The sequence below is a fragment of the Rhamphochromis longiceps genome, linkage group LG8 (genome assembly GCF_057381845.1).
Source record: "Rhamphochromis longiceps isolate RC_006_pf linkage group LG8, R_longiceps_female_GT1.1, whole genome shotgun sequence".
Classification (NCBI taxonomy): Eukaryota; Metazoa; Chordata; class Actinopteri; order Cichliformes; family Cichlidae; genus Rhamphochromis; species Rhamphochromis longiceps.
The window spans coordinates 11,553,093-11,573,864 of NC_140564.1; the positions used below are offsets into that span (position 1 = coordinate 11,553,093).

The following is a 20,772-nucleotide window of genomic DNA, read 5'->3' on the forward strand; positions in this document are numbered from 1 at the left end:
TGGGGTCTTGCCTGGTGTGATAGACCCCAGCCTCTATGGATCTTGTGCTCAGAGCTTGTTCTTGTGCTGCCATGATTAGTGCCTCTGTGCTGTCTTTCAGTCCAGCTTTGTCCAGCCACTGGTAGGATTTCTGGATATCAGCCACCCCCTCTATCTGCCGGTGGTACATACCGTGCAGGGGCCTGTCCTTCCATGATGGTTCCTCATCTCCCTCCTCTTTCTTGGGTTTCTGCTGCCTGAGGTATTCACTGAGCACTCGGTCAGTTGGGGCCATCTTCCCAATGTATTCTTGGATGTTCGTTGTCTCATCCTGGACTGTGGTGCTGACACTCACCAGTCCCCGGCCCCCTTCCTTCCGCTTAGCGTACAGCCTCAGGGTGCTGGACTTGGGGTGAAACCCTCCATGCATGGTAAGGAGCTTTCTTGTCTTTATGTCAGTGGCTTCTATCTCCTCCTTTGGCCAGCCTATTACCCCAGCAGGGTACCTGATCACGGGCAGGGCATAGGTGTTGATGGCCCGGATCTTGTTCTTACCATTCAGCTGACTCCTCAGGACTTGCCTGACCCTCTGCAGGTACTTGGTGGTTGCAGCTTTTCTAGCGGCCTCTTCATGGTTCCCATTCGCCTGCGGGATCCCCAAGTACTTGTAACTGTCCTCTATGTCTGCAATGTTGCCTTCTGGTAGTTCAATCCCCTCAGTTCTGACTACCTTCCCTCTCTTTGTTACCATCCGACTACACTTCTCCAGTCCGAACGACATTCCAATGTCATTGCTGTATAGCCTGGTAGTGTGGATCAGTGAATCGATGTCTCGTTCACTCTTGGCATACAGCTTGATGTCATCCATGTACAGGAGGTGGCTGACAACTGCTCCGTTCCGTAGTCGGTATCCGTAGCCAGTCTTGTTAATGATCTCACTGAGGGGGTTCAGGCCTATGCAGAATAGCAGTGGGGACAGAGCATCTCCTTGGTAGATCCCGCACTTGATGGTGACTTGTGCTATGGGCTTGGAGTTGGCCTCTAGTGTTGTACGCCACATCCCCATTGAGTTCCTGATGAAGGCTCTTAGGGTCCCATTGATCTTGTACAATTCTAGGCATTCCAGTATCCAGCTGTGGGGCATTGAGTCATAGGCCTTCTTGTAATCAATCCAGGCAGTGCACAGGTTGGTCAGTCTGGTCTTGCAGTCTCGGCTGACTGTTCTGTCTACCAGTAGCTGGTGTTTTGCGCCTCTGGTATTCTTGCCAATTCCTTTCTGTGTCCCGCTCATGTATTGACCCATGTGCCTGTTCATCTTAGCCGATATGATGCCTGACAGGAGCTTCCATGTAGTACTGAGGCAGGTTATTGGTCGGTAGTTGGAGGGGACCGGTCCCTTCTTGGGGTCCTTGGGGATCAGGACCGTCCGACCTTCGGTTAGCCATTCCGGGTGTCTCTCGTTAACTAGCAGCTGGTTCATTTGTGCTGCTAGACGCTCGTGGAGTGCAGTCAGCTTCTTTAGCCAGTAGGCGTGAACCATGTCGGGCCCTGGTGCTGTCCAACTCTTCATACTGGAGACCCTTTCTTGGATATCTGCCACTGTGATGGTTACTGGATCCTGTTCGGGGAGGTTGCTGTGGTCTGCCCTCAGATCCACTAGCCACTGAGCATTGCCGTTATGGGTTGCGTCCTTCTCCCATATGCTCTTCCAGTATTGCTCGGTCTCCAGCCTTGGTGGTGCTGTTCTCTTATTGTTCCCTTGCCACTGAGAGTACACCTTTGCTGGTTCTGTGGAGAACAGCTGGTTTATTCTCCTGCCTTCTATCTCTCTGGTGTACCTTCTCAAGCGGCTGGCCAAGGCTGTGAGTCTTTGCTTGGCAGTTTCTAAGGCCTCAGGTATGGACAGCTTGCTCTCACAGCTAGAGATTGACGAGGTACAACACAAATGCTACGGCAAGGAGGAGTCAGGACGCCAGGTCAGGGGGGCGATATCATCACCCCCACCCGAGATTGGGTACATAGCCCCAAGTGCGATAGGAGAAGGATCGTTAAGTGCGAGAGGAACTGACCTGAAAGATAGGATCATGGCCAAGCTTGAAACCTGGATCCCCCGTAGCCGGTTACCAAGATTACGTGAAGTACCCTCAGAAGGTCTGCTAGATGATGTTAATGCAGCACTACGGACGATACCTACAACCACGATTACCGACACTAACAAGCTGATCTACAATACGGCAGCAGTGATCAGTGAGATGCTTGGCTACAAGTTGAACAGCCACAAGGGGCAGTACCCTCCATGGAGAAGGAGGCTAGAGGGCAAGATCAAAGTAGCACGGAGGGAGGTTAGCCAACTAACGGAGTTGCAGAAAGGTGCGACAAAGAAGGTGCATATATATATATATATATATATATATATATATATATATATATATATATATATATATACACGTTACACATCCAATTCGCATAAGGAAAATTTGGAATCTTGCACCTGTGCCATATTGTCTTTAGAAAGCACCGGATACAAAAGAGTTTGGATAAAACTGTTAAGTATGAGTAACACAGACTATAGTCAATGTGGGCTAACATTGTTGTACATTTATTTTGGTGTGAACGCTATTCACGGGGCTAAATGATTTCATCAGGGTATACACGCATCACATATTTTTAACCTGCAGCTTTTGTTATTGTTTTTCTCTAATCTTAAACTCAAATCTCACTACTGTTTTTTTTTTTTTTTTGGAAACCAAAGGAGTACATTGTTGAAATAAATAAAAGGAACCACTGAGCTGTTTTATTTAGTTCGTCATTTTACGCACAAAAGAACACAGTTTGCACCACTGGGCATGAATTGTATTTTTTATTATAGCTTTGATTTGGTTTTACATGAAGGTACAGACTGAATGTGCTGCAACTCTTTGCTGGTAGCCGGAGTGTTTTTGGCGTGGAATAAGTGTTTGTGTTGATTAGTCCATGAGTGGTTTGAGCTTTTCTTTTCTTCAAGTGGGAGACTTCATGGGAGTTCTAATTACTCAAATATATTCAAAACAGGGACTGGTCAGGCAGACAGGTTGATTGACAGGTAGCTCAGGGGTGCTGTTGAATATTAATGCTTATTTGTCAGTAGCTCAGGATTGTGTGTAGGTGTTTGATTCCTAGTCTGCGTATGCATGTGTGAAATGTCGTTTCGTGTTTGTGTCTGTCAACTGTTTTTTGTCTTTGTATGTTTATATCTGTTCCGTATAGGTAGCTGCTGTTTAACATACATGCCAGTCTTTCAGACTTGCTGTTGTTTAATATGCATATATTCTTTGTGCATGAGTTTGTGTGGCACCATGTGGGTGTCTACACTGCAGAGTACTCTGAAAATGTGTCAGCCTGTCAAAGCTCATTCCAAAATGTGTCACTTTCTTTCTGCCATACATATCAGTTACACCTTAGAAAGTATCACCTCAGACCTTTTTTGGCGTCAGCTTCTAACAAATCACGTATCTGTGGCCGTCTACATGGAGAGAAATTTGCAATCAACTTACATGTGCAATCTGCCTGTTCTATAGGGTAATAACCCCAAATACCACCAGCTAGCAGCCAGTTGTGCTGATTGATAAAGACTTATTCAGACTGCTTGCAAGAGTCTGTATTTAGACAGCAAATTAGACAGCAATTATTTGAAAACCTTCAACAATCTGTGATTGTAGTCTGTCCAAGTCAAACTGCAACTGTTTGCAGAAAGGTTGCCTCATATCAGGTGACTTGTGCAACTGTGCAACACCCTCAAACGCTGAGCAACAATTTACTCAACACAAGTTTCAAAAGGTTGCAGAATATAGAAGAAAATGCAATGCAGTCACCAAACAGTCACCAATTTATTTGTTTATTTTATTTTATTCTTTAGATTTTTTGTAAAATGGTACATTTGCAAATTCATTTGACAACAACAATAATTGTATTTACCATTACACGCTGCACCCAAGATGGCACAAAAGACAAAATCTCCAATGCTTTCTAAAGAGAGAAATGAAGTTTCTTAAAATCTTCACTCTAAAGGGAATTTTCAATTTTTTTTATTACACTTCATTTTCTCTTCGCAAGATGTCATAAAGATAATCGGTGATATAATCGTATTATATATTATATATTGTGTCTTATATTGTTGAATAGTTTTATATTAAGTAAAACTACATACAGTTGCACAAGTATTCGGCCGCCTTGAACTTTTCCACATTTTGTCACATTACAGCCACAAACATGAATCAATTTTATTGGAATTCCACGTGAAAGACCAACACAAAGTGGTGCACACGTGAGAAGTGGAACGAAAATCATACATGATTCCAAACATTTTTTACAAATAAATAACTGAAAAGTGGGGTGTGCGTAATTATTCAGCCCCATGAGTCAAAACTTTGTAGAACCACCTTTTGCTGCAATTACAGCTGCCAGTCTTTTAGAGTATGTCTCTACCAGCTTTGCACATCTAGAGACTGAAATCTTTGCCCATTCTTCTTTGCAAAACAGCTCCAGCTCAGTCAGATTAGATGGACAGTGTTTGTGAACAGCAGTGTTCAGATCTTGCCACAGATTCTAGATTGGATTTAGATCTGGACTTTGACTGGGCCATTCTAACACATGGATATGTTTTGTTTTAAACCATTCCATTGTTGCCCTGGCTTTATGTTTAGGGTCGTTGTCCTGCTGGAAGGTGAACCTCCGCCCCAGTCTCAAGTCTTTTGCAGACTCCAAGAGGTTTTCTTCCAAGATCGCCCTGTATTTGGCTCCATCCATCTTCCCATCAACTCTGACCAGCTTCCCTGTCCCTGCTGAAGAGAAGCACCCCCAGAGCATGATGCTGCCACCACCATATCTGACAGTGGGGACGGTGTGTTCAGAGTGATGTGCAGTGTTAGTTTTCTACACAGAGCGTTTTGCATTTTGGGCAAAAAGTTCCATTTTGGTCTCATCTGACCAGAGCACCTTCTTCCACATGTTTGCTGTGTCCCCACATGGCTTGTGGCAAACTGCAAATGGGATTTCTTCTGGTTTTCTGTTAACAATGGCTTTCTTCTTGCCACTCTTCCATAAAGGCCAACTTTGTGCACTAATAGTTGTCCTATGGACAGATTCCCCCACCTGAGCTGTAGATCTCTGCAGCTCGTCCTGAGTCACCATGGGCCTCTTGGCTGCATTTCTGATCAGCGCTCTCCTTGTTCAGCCTGTGAGTTTAGGTGGACGGCCTTGTCTTGGTAGGTTTACAGTTGTGCCATACTCCTTCCATTTCTGAATGATCGCTTGAACAGTGCTCCGTGGGATGTTCAAGGCTTGGGAAATCTTTTTGTAGCCTAAGCCTGCTTTAAATTTCTCAATAACTTTATCCCTGACCTGTCTGGTGTGTTCTTTGGACTTCATGGTGTTGTTGCTCCCAATATTGTCTTAGACAACCTCTGAGGCCGTCACAGGGCAGCTGTATTTGTACTGACATTAGATTACACACAGGTGTACTCTTTGCAGTTATTTATTTGTAAAAAATGTTTGGAATCATGTATGATTTTCGTTCCACTTCTTATGTTTACACCACTTTGTGTTGGTCTTTCACGTGGAATTCCAATAAAATTGATTCATATTTGTGGCTGTAATGTGACAAAATGTGGGAAAGTTCAAGGGGGCCGAATACTTTTGCAAGCCACTGTACATACATGAGTTGAAAGACAACCTTATATTGAAATTGTCTCTGTTAACACGGTGTAGCAAGGTCTGGCTGGAGGACCTATTAAGTTCCCCAATGGCAAGGTGTCTGTCCTCTTTCACAATTCACAATCCATTTTAATTGCTGCTTCGCTTAGAATACATGTTGATTACTTAATTCACCCAAACTGCACTTGACAGAAAAACTCCCTTTTAACATGAAGAAACCTGCAGCAGAACCAGGCTCAGGGAGGGGCAGCTATCTGCTGCGACTGATTGGAGTGATATTTCCTAGAACAAATTAATAATTAATTTTTAATTAAAATACTAAGCTCTTGTAACCAGAATTGGCTGAGCATTATGTTTTACAATGTGAATACTCTGAACAAATTTGATGAAAATGGATAGCTTAGTACAGTGGTGTCGAACTTTAGGCCTCAAGAGCTGCTGTCCTGCAGGTTTTAGATCTCACTGTGGGTCAACACAACTGAATCAAATGATTAGTTCATTTCCAGGCCTCTGTAGAACTTCAAGACATGTTGTTTTCCAACACAGCCATTTAAATCAGCTGTGTTGGATCATGGACACATCTAAAACCTGCAGGACACCGGCCCTTGAGGACTGGAGTTGGACACCCCTGGCTTAGTAGAACCAGCAGTGGAAGGCTGGTTGACTGGAATGTTGACTTCCTCATTGCTGTGCTTTATTGCAGTACTTAGGTATACATCTGGGTTTTGGATACTGCGTAATGCTGTGCGCCTTTTTTAATGGTAACAGGAAGGCTGCTGAGAGACCAGTTCTGTCCCACAACTAATTTCCCCTTGTGGGACAATAAAGAAATTGAATTTTATGTCATTGCAAGCGTTACGTATCTGGTTTGCTGCGGTTGGAATACTGTTTCAAACTCAAATTCTTCTTCTGTCTTAAATATCCAATGCTGTTTGCTGATCTTTTCTTGTATGAAACAGTGGTTGGTATCGGTCATTTCCATATTTCCAGGATAGAGTGCCTCATAACGTGCTCCATAGCTACCCGGCCCAGAGATCAATTATCAGTTACTTCATTAAATGAAATGCACACTTTTCCCCTAACACCTGGTGGTTATCAGGGGTAACTGATGCGTGAATAGAGCTTTACCAGCTGATTTCATAGCAACTGCAGGAACCTTCAGCAACCTGTTAAGGGGATACACATCTTTCCCTTGCAACCAGCCTGTGTGACTGAGGGCAATGAGCCACCACATGTAGCCGACAATGCCCGGCCACATGTGGCGAGAGTACGCAGGCAGTTCCTGGAGGATAAAGGAATTGATGCTATTGACTGCCCCTACTTTTACCTATCCTAAGTTCAATAGAGCACTTCTAGGACAGTATGTTTCAATCCACCTGATGCCACCAGGTTCAGCCTCAGATAGTCCAGGAACTTAGTGATGCCCTGGTCCAGATCTGAGGGGAGATCCCCCAGGACACAATTTGTCATTGTCAGACATGCATGTGGGGCCATACAAACTCAAAAGTACCTTTTTGAGTTGCTGAAATGAAATTTTGTCAAAATGCACTAGCCAGCCGCATTTTTTTTTTTCATTTTGATTTTTGGGGTGTCTTTGAATTTAGCATTGTGTGGGGTGATAATTTTAATTCCCATCAAACAATATGGCATCCTTTTAATTTTGTGTTATGAGAACTAAAGTATGTAGTGAAAAGCCTACATTTACAAGTTACTTCTAAATGGTGGATGTCCTGGATTTCAGATTTTGTATCAGAAGCACTCTGCAGGTTTGCTCTGCGGACTGGTTCACAGTTATATAAACACCCAGCCTACACACAGTGCTGCTAACATCTTTACTCCTTTAAAGTAAAAAAAAAAAATCATTAGTAACACTGTGAGTCACATTCCTACTTCAGTCCCTGCGATCAGAGAGTAACACAGACATTTCATTCGTGGCTTTTTGTATAAAATAAAAACAAACAAACAACTCTACATAGCGCTTACTGGTTACTCATAATTGCTGAAAACGCTGTAACATCTGCACCTGGACGGGTGAATAGTGAACTTTCCCTTGGCGGTGCAGAAGCAGCAAATGAACTTGTCTTTGCTATCTGTCATTTTTACTGAAGTACTGTTTGGCAATGCAATGTGGCAATGTTATTGATTATTACTACTAGTAATGGATTAAAAATTAAACACTGAAAATTCTGAAACCCATTGAACCGCACCATAACTCTTGAATTTAAAGGTGTTTTTGCATTTATTTATATGTTTTATTGGTCCGTGCCACTGGGTCTAATTTTTTTCTTTTCAGTTCCCCTCTCTTATTTACCAAGAGACCCTCGCGTTGGGTATTTCCTCCTTTCTGTACTCAGGAAGCTCATGTGTGCGTTTACAGACATCGACTATTGCAAATAGATATAAGTTTAAAGCAGTGTTGCTCCTTCAGCTTGTAGAAGCCATAGGTGCTCAGCTATAAAGTCACCCTTTAACTACTGCGTCTCTTAAGTTGTTGATTAGTTATATTTTAAAATTGTACCCATTACTTTTGAAGAACTCCTTGGTTTAGGTCCATGGTGCACATCATGCGCTCAGATCCAGGTTGGATCCAGTTCAGGTCCCAATTCAAAGCTGTTAATATGCTTTCAGAATCAGGCTCCTTAAAGATCTGGATCTATAACTGGCAGACTAGCTTACAAACACTGAGGCAGCACTGAGAATTAAGACCTTAATTTTTAAAAATCTAATAGTTATCAGGGTGGATATCTGTTCACCTAGGTGGTGGAATTAAGTGTAAAAGTAGTTCAACAAACATAATGTTTATAGCAAACTTAGATTAGATTTGTTAGTTTATTGAAAACAAAACCAGGGTGTAGAGAAATTTATGGGATCATTTTGTTGTCTTCTTTAATCTGAGAATAAAACAATTTCATATTAAACACAGGAACTAAGAAACCGAAATAGTACAGTGAGATAAGGTGGGTTGTATGTACCAGTCATGGTGGGCAGTCTTAGAGTTTTCTTAGCTTTGAATTGGGTCAAATTGTTCTTTAAAGTTAAAGTCGGTTTTTCTACATTTGCATTATTTGTTATCAAATTGAGCCTCTGGTTTACTCATCATAATCCATATTTGATAATGTTCTGTCTCTGGAGGTCAGTGTCTATTTTGGCAGATAGAGTGAAAAACCTCTGTTCTGTAAATATGTGACAGGTGATGTCTATTCTGGATTGAATTTGAGCTGAAAATATATTAATGGAGATGTTGCCACTTGACATCTTGATAAACGTAATGACTTTATTATTATTGTCAGCCCCAAGTTTTATATTTTCTTTGGCTAAAGCATAATGTTCATTTTATTATGATCGACATTAGAGTCTAAAGGTATGATAAAGTTTGGTAAACGACTCTTGGCCCGTCAGCTTTTCAAAAAAAACGATAGCAGAGGTGAAACGTTGCCTGGTGACACTGCAGTCGCTATTAACTCGTCTTTTATCTGGAGTCTGTGGGCTAGGATAAACACAGAAGGACTCGTAAAGTCTTTGATACGTGCTAAGGTGAGTGTTACACTTTTAATTGTCGGCCAGACTCGACATTGAATGTCAGTCAGTGATGGACAGCACCAGATTGTTATCATTGGTGATTGATAGCTGTTCTCAACAGTGGACATATTGAGCCTGTCAGATAGTGACATGGACATATTGAGTTGTTTTTTGAGTATTGCAGTGTGAGTTCCTGTATCCCAGCCCTGTTGCTAAAAAGTATTCATGTTCTAGTTTTTGACCTTTGGTCATGACCATATAGTGTTTTGGTGGTGGGGAATCTAAGCATCTGCCTTTGCACCACTAAGTCAGTGTTGGGATCTAAAACAGATTTGCAATAAGTTGTGGTAAGTTCAGTAAAAATGAACTGAACTGTAAGAAGGGTTTTAAAGCAAAACACCACACAGATGGGTGTGAGTTTGTCTAACAACTGGAAAGTTAATGTAGCAATTTTTTTTTTTTTTAAATCTCGTGCAGTCCTTTTCTTTGGGTTCTTCTATAGCTCAGCTGGCCATCTGCTAATTGGAATGTTGGTGGTTCAATCCCTTGATTCTCCATTCTGCATGCCAGAATATAAACCCCAAGTTGGTGTTGGGGTGTGAATGCGTGTGAATATTCGATAGAAAGCACTTAGGTGAAAAAGTGCTTATGTGAATGTGTATGAAAGCACCTTGAGTGCTCAAGTAAAGTAGAACCAGTCCGTTTACAATTTACCATGACAACGTAACCAGTAGTAATACAGCTTTCATGTCCCAAAATAATCCACCAGGAATATGCACGAACACGTGATTCCTGCTAGATGCTAGCTCTATTTCGGCTTATAGAAAAACTGAACAGGTTATGCCCCATATGTCAATACTACTCTGATGGCTTTGGTTTTAGTTTTGAGTGATCTAAAAACCTCTACCCACATTTCGGACAGGAAGTGATGTTACCTTTGTAACAAAACACTCAAATATCATTGTGCTTATTTGCAGCCACTGACAATGAATTAGATCAGTTATTAGTTACAAGCTGCTATATTTTGCTAGAACAACTCAGCACTGGAAGAAGCTTCTGTGTGCATAAACAGTTCTGCATTCCATAACCTCACTGTTTGCTTCCAGAGGCTGCCCTTGAGCAACTATTCTTTCCAGCCATAAATGCCCTTTAATGCAGTCAAAATGAGGCGTAGGAGCTAGTAAGTGGTTTCCATTTGTAAAGTAAACTAACTCCAACTCACAATATCCCATGTAATATGGATGAAATGCATTAAGAATGAGGGGAAGAATACTGTTAGTGAATGGGTCAATTGCTCAAGGCTTCAAACCCCAAAACACAGTTTCTGTGTCTACAGTTTAACTGCAAAGCAGAGATCAGTATGCAAATTAAAAGTTAGTTATGCAACATTAAGTAGAGTGACCAAATATTTATGCATTATTTGCTCTTGTAATTAGCTTATATTCATTTATGCACCGTGGATGCGACTGCCTACACACATGCCAGCCTGTGATTTGTGGCTCTCAGACAAATTCACTAATCAGCTTTGACCTACTCAGAAAATATTAGGTTCTATTAGGAGCCTTGATTTTGTGTGTGTTACTTAGGTATATGCTTTAACTTATGAAACCACTGGCCCTCTTGTATTTTGCAGCTTTCTTTCCTTAAAAATCAGTTTCCTTGCTGTCTGATGTGGCAGTCTGCCCACAGTTGTTAGTTGTGATTGAGAGTCAGGAGATGCCATCTCAGTGAAAAGGGCTTTTTCATCCGCAGGTGGAAAGCAATCATAACTTCAATTTTTCAGCAGCTAAAAGTGGAGCAGCAGATCACACAATTCAGCAGTTCCTTTCTTGTTTCACTTGTGACTCAAAAGATTCCCCTTTAGGTCTCTGACTGTGATTCTGATGTTGTTTTTTTCACTTTTGGTCAAACTAACCTGTTCAATTTTTTCATTTTTCTTAGAGTGGTCCTGGCTGCTGAAAGCAAAAAGCTAGGTTGTCCTTTGTGCCTCCTGCTCATGTGTTGGCTCTTAAACATTCACACACATCCATCCATCAAAATGGAAATGGAAAGGTCAACAGATTTACAGTACATGCCACAACCTGTGGGTTTGCAGAACCCTTAGAAAAAGTTTCTATTTCTATGCTGAAGGGCAGGCTTGCAGAAATATTCAGTTAAATTTTTGCATCATACTCATATTTTTTGACATAGTTCTTTGTGTGGTTGTTGTTTTTGTTAATGTCCTTTTGCAAATATCGATTATACAGTAAAAAAGTGAGACATTTCCTTTTAAAAAGTCTTAATTATTTTTGACAAGTCTTTGATTTCAGACTGGGGTTAATCAGGCTTCTTATTTTTTTCTGCTATCAACATTTGTTTGAAATAAGATCTGCTGTTTATCAGCTGTAGATAGCTAACTAGTTAACAACCTACAGTTTAGCTACCCACAAGTACATAACTAGGCAACACGAGGTGGTTAGAAATTCAGTTTATGATAAGCGAGCTATTCAGTTAGCTGCTAGTGGCTAGCTAGCTAGCTTGCTACATAGGCTAGCTAGTTTGGAATTGGACAAAGACTTATAAAACATGTATAGGTTCACCTCTTCGTGTTTTAAAACTTTAATAGAAAAATTATCTGTGCAATGATAAACATGAACAGCTGTGGTTAAGAACTGTGTATCATGTACTATATCTTTACATTGTGTATCCTTTTTTTTTATAATACTGCATTGTTTTCCTTCTGTTGACTGTTTAATGTTGAGTTTTTGGAAACTGAACTTGAGGGGCTCTGAAGACACTTATTTATCATTCATAACTCAGCAAAACCCTAATTCACACACCAATCTATCATCTATATTAATCTAAATTGAAATTGAATACAAATTATCATACTATATTTCGTAAGACTTTAAACTAAATAGATATATGGTTATTTTTAAAAATGCAGGTTTCACCATGGACTCACTGCTGGAGACTACTACATACAATACATACTATAAAATCATTGAACATATTTTTGTAGAAGGTCTAGAAGGTCTATAGAAATTTTTATCTGTTTACAGCCACTGGTATACAGCTTCCAGCTGATTCTTTAAGTGTTAGTAAGCCTGCTTTCTGCAGTAAATTGGCATCTTTCTGTGGGTAACCATGACTTGACCTGCAACTTACAACAGTTTCTGAGAAGGTGCTATTTTTATTATGAAATGTGATAAGGTACAGATGAATCAATCAAAAATAAATATGCAAAATATGAAAGCTTAATGTTGTTGCACTTTTGCAGGGACACATTTGCTCTAAGAATAGGCACCTTTGTACACTGAAATATAGAATGACTAAGTTATAGAAGAGACAGAGAAGAGTTTGTGAAAGACCTCACACAACAATGTATTGACTAAGCTTTTTCAAGAAATGTACAACTGCACTGTTTTGTAGATTGTTTTTAAAGGTCCAGACGTTGCTTCTTCCAGTGTTTCAGCAGTGTAGATTAAGCCGTCGCAAGAGCCAAAATAATTATTTTCTCAAGAAGACAGTTAGAATCCCAGAGTTCGGCATTGAGCCAAAAATAGGTCGTTTGCAAAGATTTGAAACTTCTTGTTCAGACATATTGATTGTCTTACATCAGTCCATAAGTGCCAGACCTATGGAACATAAAATTAGACCGGAGGCTTTGGTTTTATTCACATCTCCAGCAAGGTTTTAGATTGGATGTATTTAGATGTATCTGAAGCATCTTCGTCATATTTTCATTTGAGCAAAACTGCCACTTATTTCCTGGTACATATTAGTAGTGTTATTTAAAGACGAACTTTAGTAGGCAGGATATGTTTCTACAGGCATGTCTGGTTTCCAATATTGACCTTGAGCAAGCCAATAAACATCATTAATTCAGCCCATTTTTGCTCCTGAGTTTATTTCCCTTGTGACAACTCTACGAACTAGAAAGAACTCAAAGTTTTTATACCCATCATCTTTCCTTTCAGAAAGCACTTGTTTTTGTTGGATTTTTGTTTTTGCTACAAAGCAACTGATACTGCTTATCCAGCTGCAGAACTCTTGGTGGTTTCACCCCACAGAGAGCACAAAGCATGCCACAGAATACCAAATTATTTGGGCTCATCAACAAAGGAATAGTTTATGGAGTCCCTGTACCCTCAGCGTTTGGGTGTAGGGCAAGCAACTGCCAAGACTAGAGCGAAGGAGAACAACATCAAAGCTCATGTGTTGCAGCGACATCCCATCAAGTACAAAGTGGACGGTGATGTGTCAAAGATCATATTTGCACTGGGGTGGCAAGACATTATAAAAATGCAGAGCAAAACAGGTTTTTAAGGGGTTTGAACCAAGTGGAAATTGGCTTCCCTGATGTATTTTTTTTTTTTTTACCTGTATCTGCTTGAAAGAGTGGAAACGGTTGCTGAGATTCCTGTTGTGTCCCAACCAAAGAGGTGTGTGCATTGCCAGTATTATCACACTCCCTGCATTGATGGAAAAGTTCCCTGTTTACACTAAAAGAACTGCAGAACATAATGCAGGAGTGGCTGTCATCACTGACCATTAACACTTTCCGCATAACGTGACATGGCAGAAGTACTGAGACGCCTTCGAATGTGTGTTTGCGTATGTGCTTTGACAGTCGTCATGCAGGTAAATGATGCAACTCCCTGAAACAAAAGGCTTCATCATAACAAAAGGTGTACATGCATAGAGCTATAGATAGTACAGTGTGCTGGCAATATCACAGTGATAAAAGAGAGCCTTACGGCAGAGGCCAAGCCCTTATTACAACAACTGTGGTCACAATAAGCCGACTGTAATACATCAGCCTCTGCATGCATAGCTTGTCTTACTTTCTAAGCTCCTCTTCTGGGAATCAAACAAATTCCTTCAGCAGTACCTGAAAGCATCATTTAGTCTCACTCTGATGCCTCTGTATTCTTTTTCTATGCGCTTGTAGCAAAAGTTCTTATCACTGTTTGACTTTTTTCCCCTTTCTCTTGTTACCTGGCTTTCTGGCTTTCTGTCTACAGCTGTGTTTTAGCATTTATCATTTTTCTCTTTTGTCTTTCAGAATAAAGTTATGACCATTGATGCTGTGAAGGTCAAACTGCAGGTAAGAATCCTAATCCACAATATCTGTCTTTAAAACGATAAAATCTTCTTTTTCTTCCCCCATTCCTGTCCAAACGTACGTGTGGGTCATTTTTTTAATAATAAATCTCCAGCAACTATTATCCATGGTGTAAAATACGTCTCCCATACATCTTCATTTCCTGCTGTGGGAGGGGCAAAAAGTGCAAATGATGACTTAATGGGGCCTTAGTTAATCTCTATCAGTCAATTAGCCTGCCGTTCTGCCTGACTGAAGACACAAGAGGGAATTGCAGACTTTCCATCAGATTATCAAGCCTGGAAGTTATCAACAAAAGACACAGACAGGCAGAGAGACCAATGACTCTTGGCCGTTCCAAAACCGCATTAGCTACTGTCTGATGGTTTTTTGCACCTCAATTACACAATGCTAACGCTCTCTCTCTTTATCTTTCTCATCTTTAATCCATCCACGTCCATCCATCTGTCTGTCTGTCAGATGGCATATTTCAGGTGATACTTCATGAATTAGTTTAATGAAACTTTACGTATCTTTAGACTAATTACATTATAGCATAAGTGGAAATGTGACTGCTGAGTTTAAGCTGCACTATTACCAAAATGTTTATGGCAGTAAAAAAAAATCAAGTCATTCAGTCAAATCTTTAAAACTTTTCAAAAATCCTGTAATATTGTTTTATGGTTGAGTCACACACGGGTAAAAACAGGATGATAGCCTCCATGAAACTAAGAAAAGTTGCTGGTTATCCATTAACTGCTCTGAATGTTTTTGCATTGGTAGCTTGGTAGTTGCACCAACTGGTCGCCCACAGGTTTAATGTGTAAGACCACAAACCTCGGGAAAAGTGTTTTTGATTGTAAGATGATTGCACAGGTTGCCTAACTGGGACTGACTGCAATCGCTCTCAGACAGACTTACAAAGATTTGCAACTAATGTTTGATTTATAAATGCAGACAGATTGACAGCATGTTGCAATTAGTCTGAGTCAGTCTGTGCTGATAAGCAATAACTGTACAACTTTCAAGCTCATTTAATATTAATATTGGGTCTTGTAGGTACAAGAACTCAATTATCCTTACACGTGTATAGCAGAAAGCAGTAAAACATCCACTTCTGACTCGCTGTAGACTACTTTCATTATAACGCACTCACCTATGATAAAACATCCTTATCTGCACTAGGATGTTTTATCATAGGAGTCATTTTAGCATATTCGGTTCTACTTTGGCTCATGTTCTTGATTTGACATGTCTCCGATGATGACTGGATCACCTGTAGAGACATATCTAAAATGTTTGATCTATATTAGTTGGTTTTTCTCATTAGTTAAAATTGACTGAATGGAGTAAATGGAATTGAAAAGATTAAAATGAAGGGAGAGGAAAATTAAAGAAGTATAAAGGTGAGAGCAAAACCAATTAATCACATGCTGGAGATTCATTCAAGAAAGTCCAAGCTGTTTTGGTGAGTGATAACACAAGTTACAACAGCAGGTACCAGAAAAGGAGAAATATGGGATAACATTAAAGAGTGAAGGCCGTTAATGATTTCTTCAGTACAAGGCAAGAATGGTAATGTTCAGAGGAGTTAAATTTGATAAACAGCATCCTCTATAAAACTTGAGTCAGTGGACTGTGACTATGTTACGTTCAGTAGAAACCTGAATATACAGGGCATCTGCATCTTTACTTGTTCCACATTCTGTTTTGTTACAGCCTTAGTCCAAAATAGATTACATTCATTTTAAATTCTTACAAATGTATTAAAAATAAAAACCAAAAATGTAATGTGTATATAAGATCCTGTTTATTGTTTTACGACAGCGAGACCTGGAGGGGCGTGATTGGGAAGAACGGCCCCCCTGATCTGAACCTGAGCGGTGCTTTGTTATTGGACTTCTGTGCAAATCACAATTTGGCCATAACGAACACCTTGTTCGAACATAAGAGTGTCCATAAGTGCACGTGGCACGAGGATGCTCTAGGCCGCAGGTCGATGATCGATTTTGTAATCATATCACCAGACCTGCGACCATATGTTCTGGACACTCGGGTAAAGAGAGGGGCTGAGCTGTCACCTGATCACCACCTGGTAGTGAGTTGGATCAGGTGGCGGGGGAGGACGCTGGACAGACCTGGTGCACCTAAATGCATAGTGAGGGTGTGCTGGGAATGCCTAGCGGAGGCCCTAGTCCATGAGATCTTCAACACACACCTCCGGCAGAGTTTCAACAGCATTCCAAGGGAGACTGGGGACATTGAGTCTGAATGGACCATGTTCAGCATCTCCATTGCCGAAGCTGCTGCATTGAGCTGCAGCCGCAAGCCGGTTGGTGACTGTCGTGGTGGTAATCCCCGAACCAAATGGTGGACATCAGAGGTGAAGGGAGCCACCAGGCTGAAGAGGGAGTCCTATCGGGCTTGGTTAGCCTGTGGGACTTCGGAGGCAGCTGATAGGTACCGACAGGCCAAGCGGAATGTGGCTCGGGCAGTGGCTGAAGCAAAAACTCGGGTGTGGGAGTAGTTCGGAGAGGCCATGGAAAAAGACTTTCGGACTGCCCCGAAGAGATTCTGGCAAACCATCAGGCATCTCAGGAGGGGAAAGCGGTGCTCTACCTGCACTGTGTATAGTGCTGGCGGAGCGCTGCTGACTTCGACTGAGAAAATTGTCAGGCGGTGGAAGGAATACTTCGAGGACCTCCTTAATCCCACTGACACGTCTTCTGAGGAGGACGCAGAGTCTGGGGATGAGGATATATATATATATATATATATATATATATATACACATGCTTGTAATCGCTTAGTTAGCCTTTTGGCTTGGTGTTCTACAAATTCCAACCTCCAGACTCAATGCAGAATTTGTCTTAACATAAAGATGCTGTTTTAAATTTAGTTGCTAAACTGCTAAGCTATTAATCTATCTATTTAGTTGTTCACTATGCCAACCGATGTTCTGTTCATCCTGCTCTTCCTTCCTCCCTTCTCTCTCAGATATGGGACACTGCTGGTCAGGAGCGTTTTCGGAGTGTCACTCATGCTTACTATCGTGATGCTCACGGTAGGATTCCTCAATTTGTGTTTGTGAGAACCTCTTTGGTTGTGACTGACATGCCTTCTCTCCACTCTCTATTTTCTCCTGACACAGCCAGACTGTTCTGACAGACATTTCATTGCCTTTGTTTTCTTCAAATGTGTTACTGGCACCAGCAGGCACGCTGCTCCCTGTTGTTCCCTCATACCTGTTGAGATTGCAAAAACATGCATGTTGCTTTGTGTGTGTGTGTGTGTGTGTGTGTGTGTGTGTGTGTGTGTGTGTGTGTGTGTGTGTGTGTGTGTGCATTTCCACCTGTATTTCTCACGTTGCCGGGACATGAACTTCCTTACTTCTTGGTACAAAAAGCAAGCCATTTTAACACAATTAATACACTTTGCCACTGAGTCTTGGTTCTGTAAGTATTGGCTGAGTATTGGTAAGTGATGGAATCACAATACTCTTAGTTTGTGCATGTGTGTGTGTGTGGGCACACGCATTTGCCAGAGGCTCAATGCTGTGTGCAGGTTCTTTTAAGCGAGAGGCTAACCACTGGGTGGGAAAATGAGCCTGCCTCTCACACAGTGGGGAATCGGAGGGGGGGGTATTGGGGAGCTCTGAGCTATTCCCACATGTGCTTGTGAGGGTGTATGTGTGTGTAGTAGTTATATCTCGAACAGCCCCGCTGAGTACTGATAACAGTTTGCCTCAGGCCAACCTGAATGAGCAGGTGTAGTCGAACACACACACACACACACACACACACACACACACACACACACACACACACACACACACACACACACACACACACTTACTTGCTGGCATTAACTGAAACGCGAAATCTGCTCAGCAGCATATAAAATAGCAAAATGATGGGACGTGGCTGAAAACGTGTACCCGATTGTGTCCGTTATGTATGGGTGTGCGCTTGGCTTTGATGAGGTTTGCATGTGTTATACATAAGTACGTGTGTGTGTGTGTGTGTGTATGATGGCCAGTTGCCCAGCATCATTCTGATCTGTCAGTGCAACAGTTTAGCCTCACTGATCTTTAACAAGGCACCAAGGGAACCTCAAACCAGCTCCTCTGAGTTGTCCGTCTGTTGCTGACTTTTAAATAAAGCTCATTCGCTCTGACAGACAGGACCAGGGGAGGGAATCCAGCCCAAATGCAGCCGTCACGAAAGCTGTCTACTACTGTGAACTAATGGACAGTTTTTCGTGACTCAGACTTTGAAATGTAGAGATCCCACAGTCAGGGGTCTCGTTTCCATTTCTGAGCACCGCCAGGTAAAAGTGAGGAAGTCCAAAGTGTGGAAATAGTAAACAGATTTAAGTCAGTAGTTTAAAATCTGCAATTTTAATTACAGTTAAAGTCTCACAGTCCTGTCAAGGAAGATAAAGTTTCACTGCTTATACTTCTTTATTATTTTCTTTTATCTCTACATGGATGATTAGCTGAGTGCATATGCTCTCTGTCAAGCTCATTACTGGTTACTGATTCGATGTCTTTGGAGCTCTTCACTATAGCCCGTGCTCTCTGTCACTGATCTGCTCCACCGCCATCTGCTGTATTGTGCACATAAGGTAGTATGCTGAAAAGTGTCTACATGAAAATGTCACGGCTTGCCAGATCAGACAACAGACTTCACACTGCTGGTTGTGTCGCTACACAACACACAATGAGTCATAACTCATCTCCCCTCCTGCTTGTATTTGTTGGTGACTGACACATAACCAACCTTGTGATACTTTACAAGGCACACTTGGTATAATAAGATAACAACGAAAACTTGACTGCAAAGATGGAAACCAGTCATACAAAGCAGGCAGTTGCACTTTATATTTGTATTTAATAGTGCTGTCAATAAATGAAAAACAAAACAAAACTAATTAAATTCACAGTTGTCTGTAATTAATCGCGATTAATCGCAATTACTTGATCCTGATTACTTGATTTTAACTGCATGCGCTAACTGCGTTAACTGCATTAAAAGTTTTAATTTCAATGCGGATTAATTTGCGTTAACTCATTTTTGGTTTAATTTAAGCAATAACTCACAGTTGGGAGAAGTTGCCCCTTTGCTAATGACTTTACCTAAATGCTATTTGGACTCAGTGTTTGTGAGGACCTTTAGAAGAAGCAGCGAAAAGTTTTGTACATTTTTTTGGGAGACAGTTTAAAGTTTTTTAGTTTTTAAATGTGACCAATGACTTGCCCAAGACAGCTCAGTAGTTGTTGGAGGGGAATGAAGCATGTCTCAGAGTACTACTATGCCCTCTAGACAACTATTGATGTTTGTCTTATTTAATTCTGGCCCCACTCTCACTTTTTATTGTGTCCATGAACAGAGAGCAAAGAAATTCAGACAATCAGTACAAATGAGCTGGTGGTTGGAGTGAGCCCAGTGCAATCTGCCAGGCCCATCTGGTGTAGAGGGTGACGTGAAGGTCCAGCTGGGTCCAGAAACCAGCCGCAGACTCTTTTTTTTCACCCCCTTCTCCCCCAGTGGAACTGACAGTTTGTCATTTCCGCAGCATGGAGCGAAACCACAGGGTACTAAAAAAGAAAAAAAAAGAAGAAAAGCAGACTTGGTGGTTGAGACAAGAAACAAGAGGAGGAAGGCAAGGAAAGGGAGGTATTGAGACATAAAATACTACCAGGGTGGTGTGGGGGGGCTGATGCAAGCATGACAGGGTGATATATTGAAAGATGCTTGGAAAGACAAATTAATTTCTCAAATCAAGAATGGAAACCAAGATGTCTAGAGGAGCAAAGCGGTCAAAACCATTTAACATTGCAAACAACCAGCTTTCATCACAAAAGGCAGCTGACAAAAATCAATTAACGTCAAAGCAGAAAGCAGTGTGAGTAAAAGACTATAATGAAACACTGTAGCACTTTCCTCAGAAGATTTCCTGCATGACAAAACGCCTCATTGCATCTGAACACAGGCGCAAAACAATTAAAACAGTAGAATAAAAGAAGAGTGGAGCTCACGATTTTGAAGTGACTGGTTTCATTTTAGCCACTTAGCATGCTGTTACTGAATGCAACTGGCATCTTTAGCGAACACAACTAAAACACAACACCATCACTACCTTTAACTGGGTGTACTCAGTCACTTTGTAACAAAATACCACGTCAGCAAATGGGAGACCTTTCAGCCCGAAATGAAACTCTTCCAAAGTCTTTCCGATTTTTATATCTCACATATAGAAGTAACACGATGAACTCAGTGAAACAGAATAATTGAGTTAATAGATTTAGAGGAACAGGTAATGGCTGCATTAGAGATGATGCCTCCAATGGGTGCTTTATGATTGAAAGGGTTGTTCAGGCAGTATTGTTTTGAATGAGGTGCTTTGGCTGCTTCATTTCCTTATAATGGCCTTCATTGCTTTTGTTACCCATGGTGTAAGGAAGCGGGGTTATGGCACATCTCAGTGAAATGCTC

The 20,772-nt window shown here is 41.3% G+C and overlaps 1 protein-coding gene across 1 annotated transcript in view; it reads left to right on the plus strand.

Moving 5' to 3' along the window:
• rab26 (RAB26, member RAS oncogene family) overlaps positions 1 to 20,772 on the plus strand; it is a 119,137-nt gene that overhangs the window by 42,740 nt on the left and 55,625 nt on the right. Inside the window, exons 3-4 of the mRNA XM_085415745.1 lie at positions 14,237 to 14,278; positions 17,273 to 17,339. Coding sequence (XP_085271871.1) covers positions 14,237 to 14,278; positions 17,273 to 17,339 — 109 coding nt within the window. The remainder of the gene's footprint in view (positions 1 to 14,236; positions 14,279 to 17,272; positions 17,340 to 20,772) is intronic.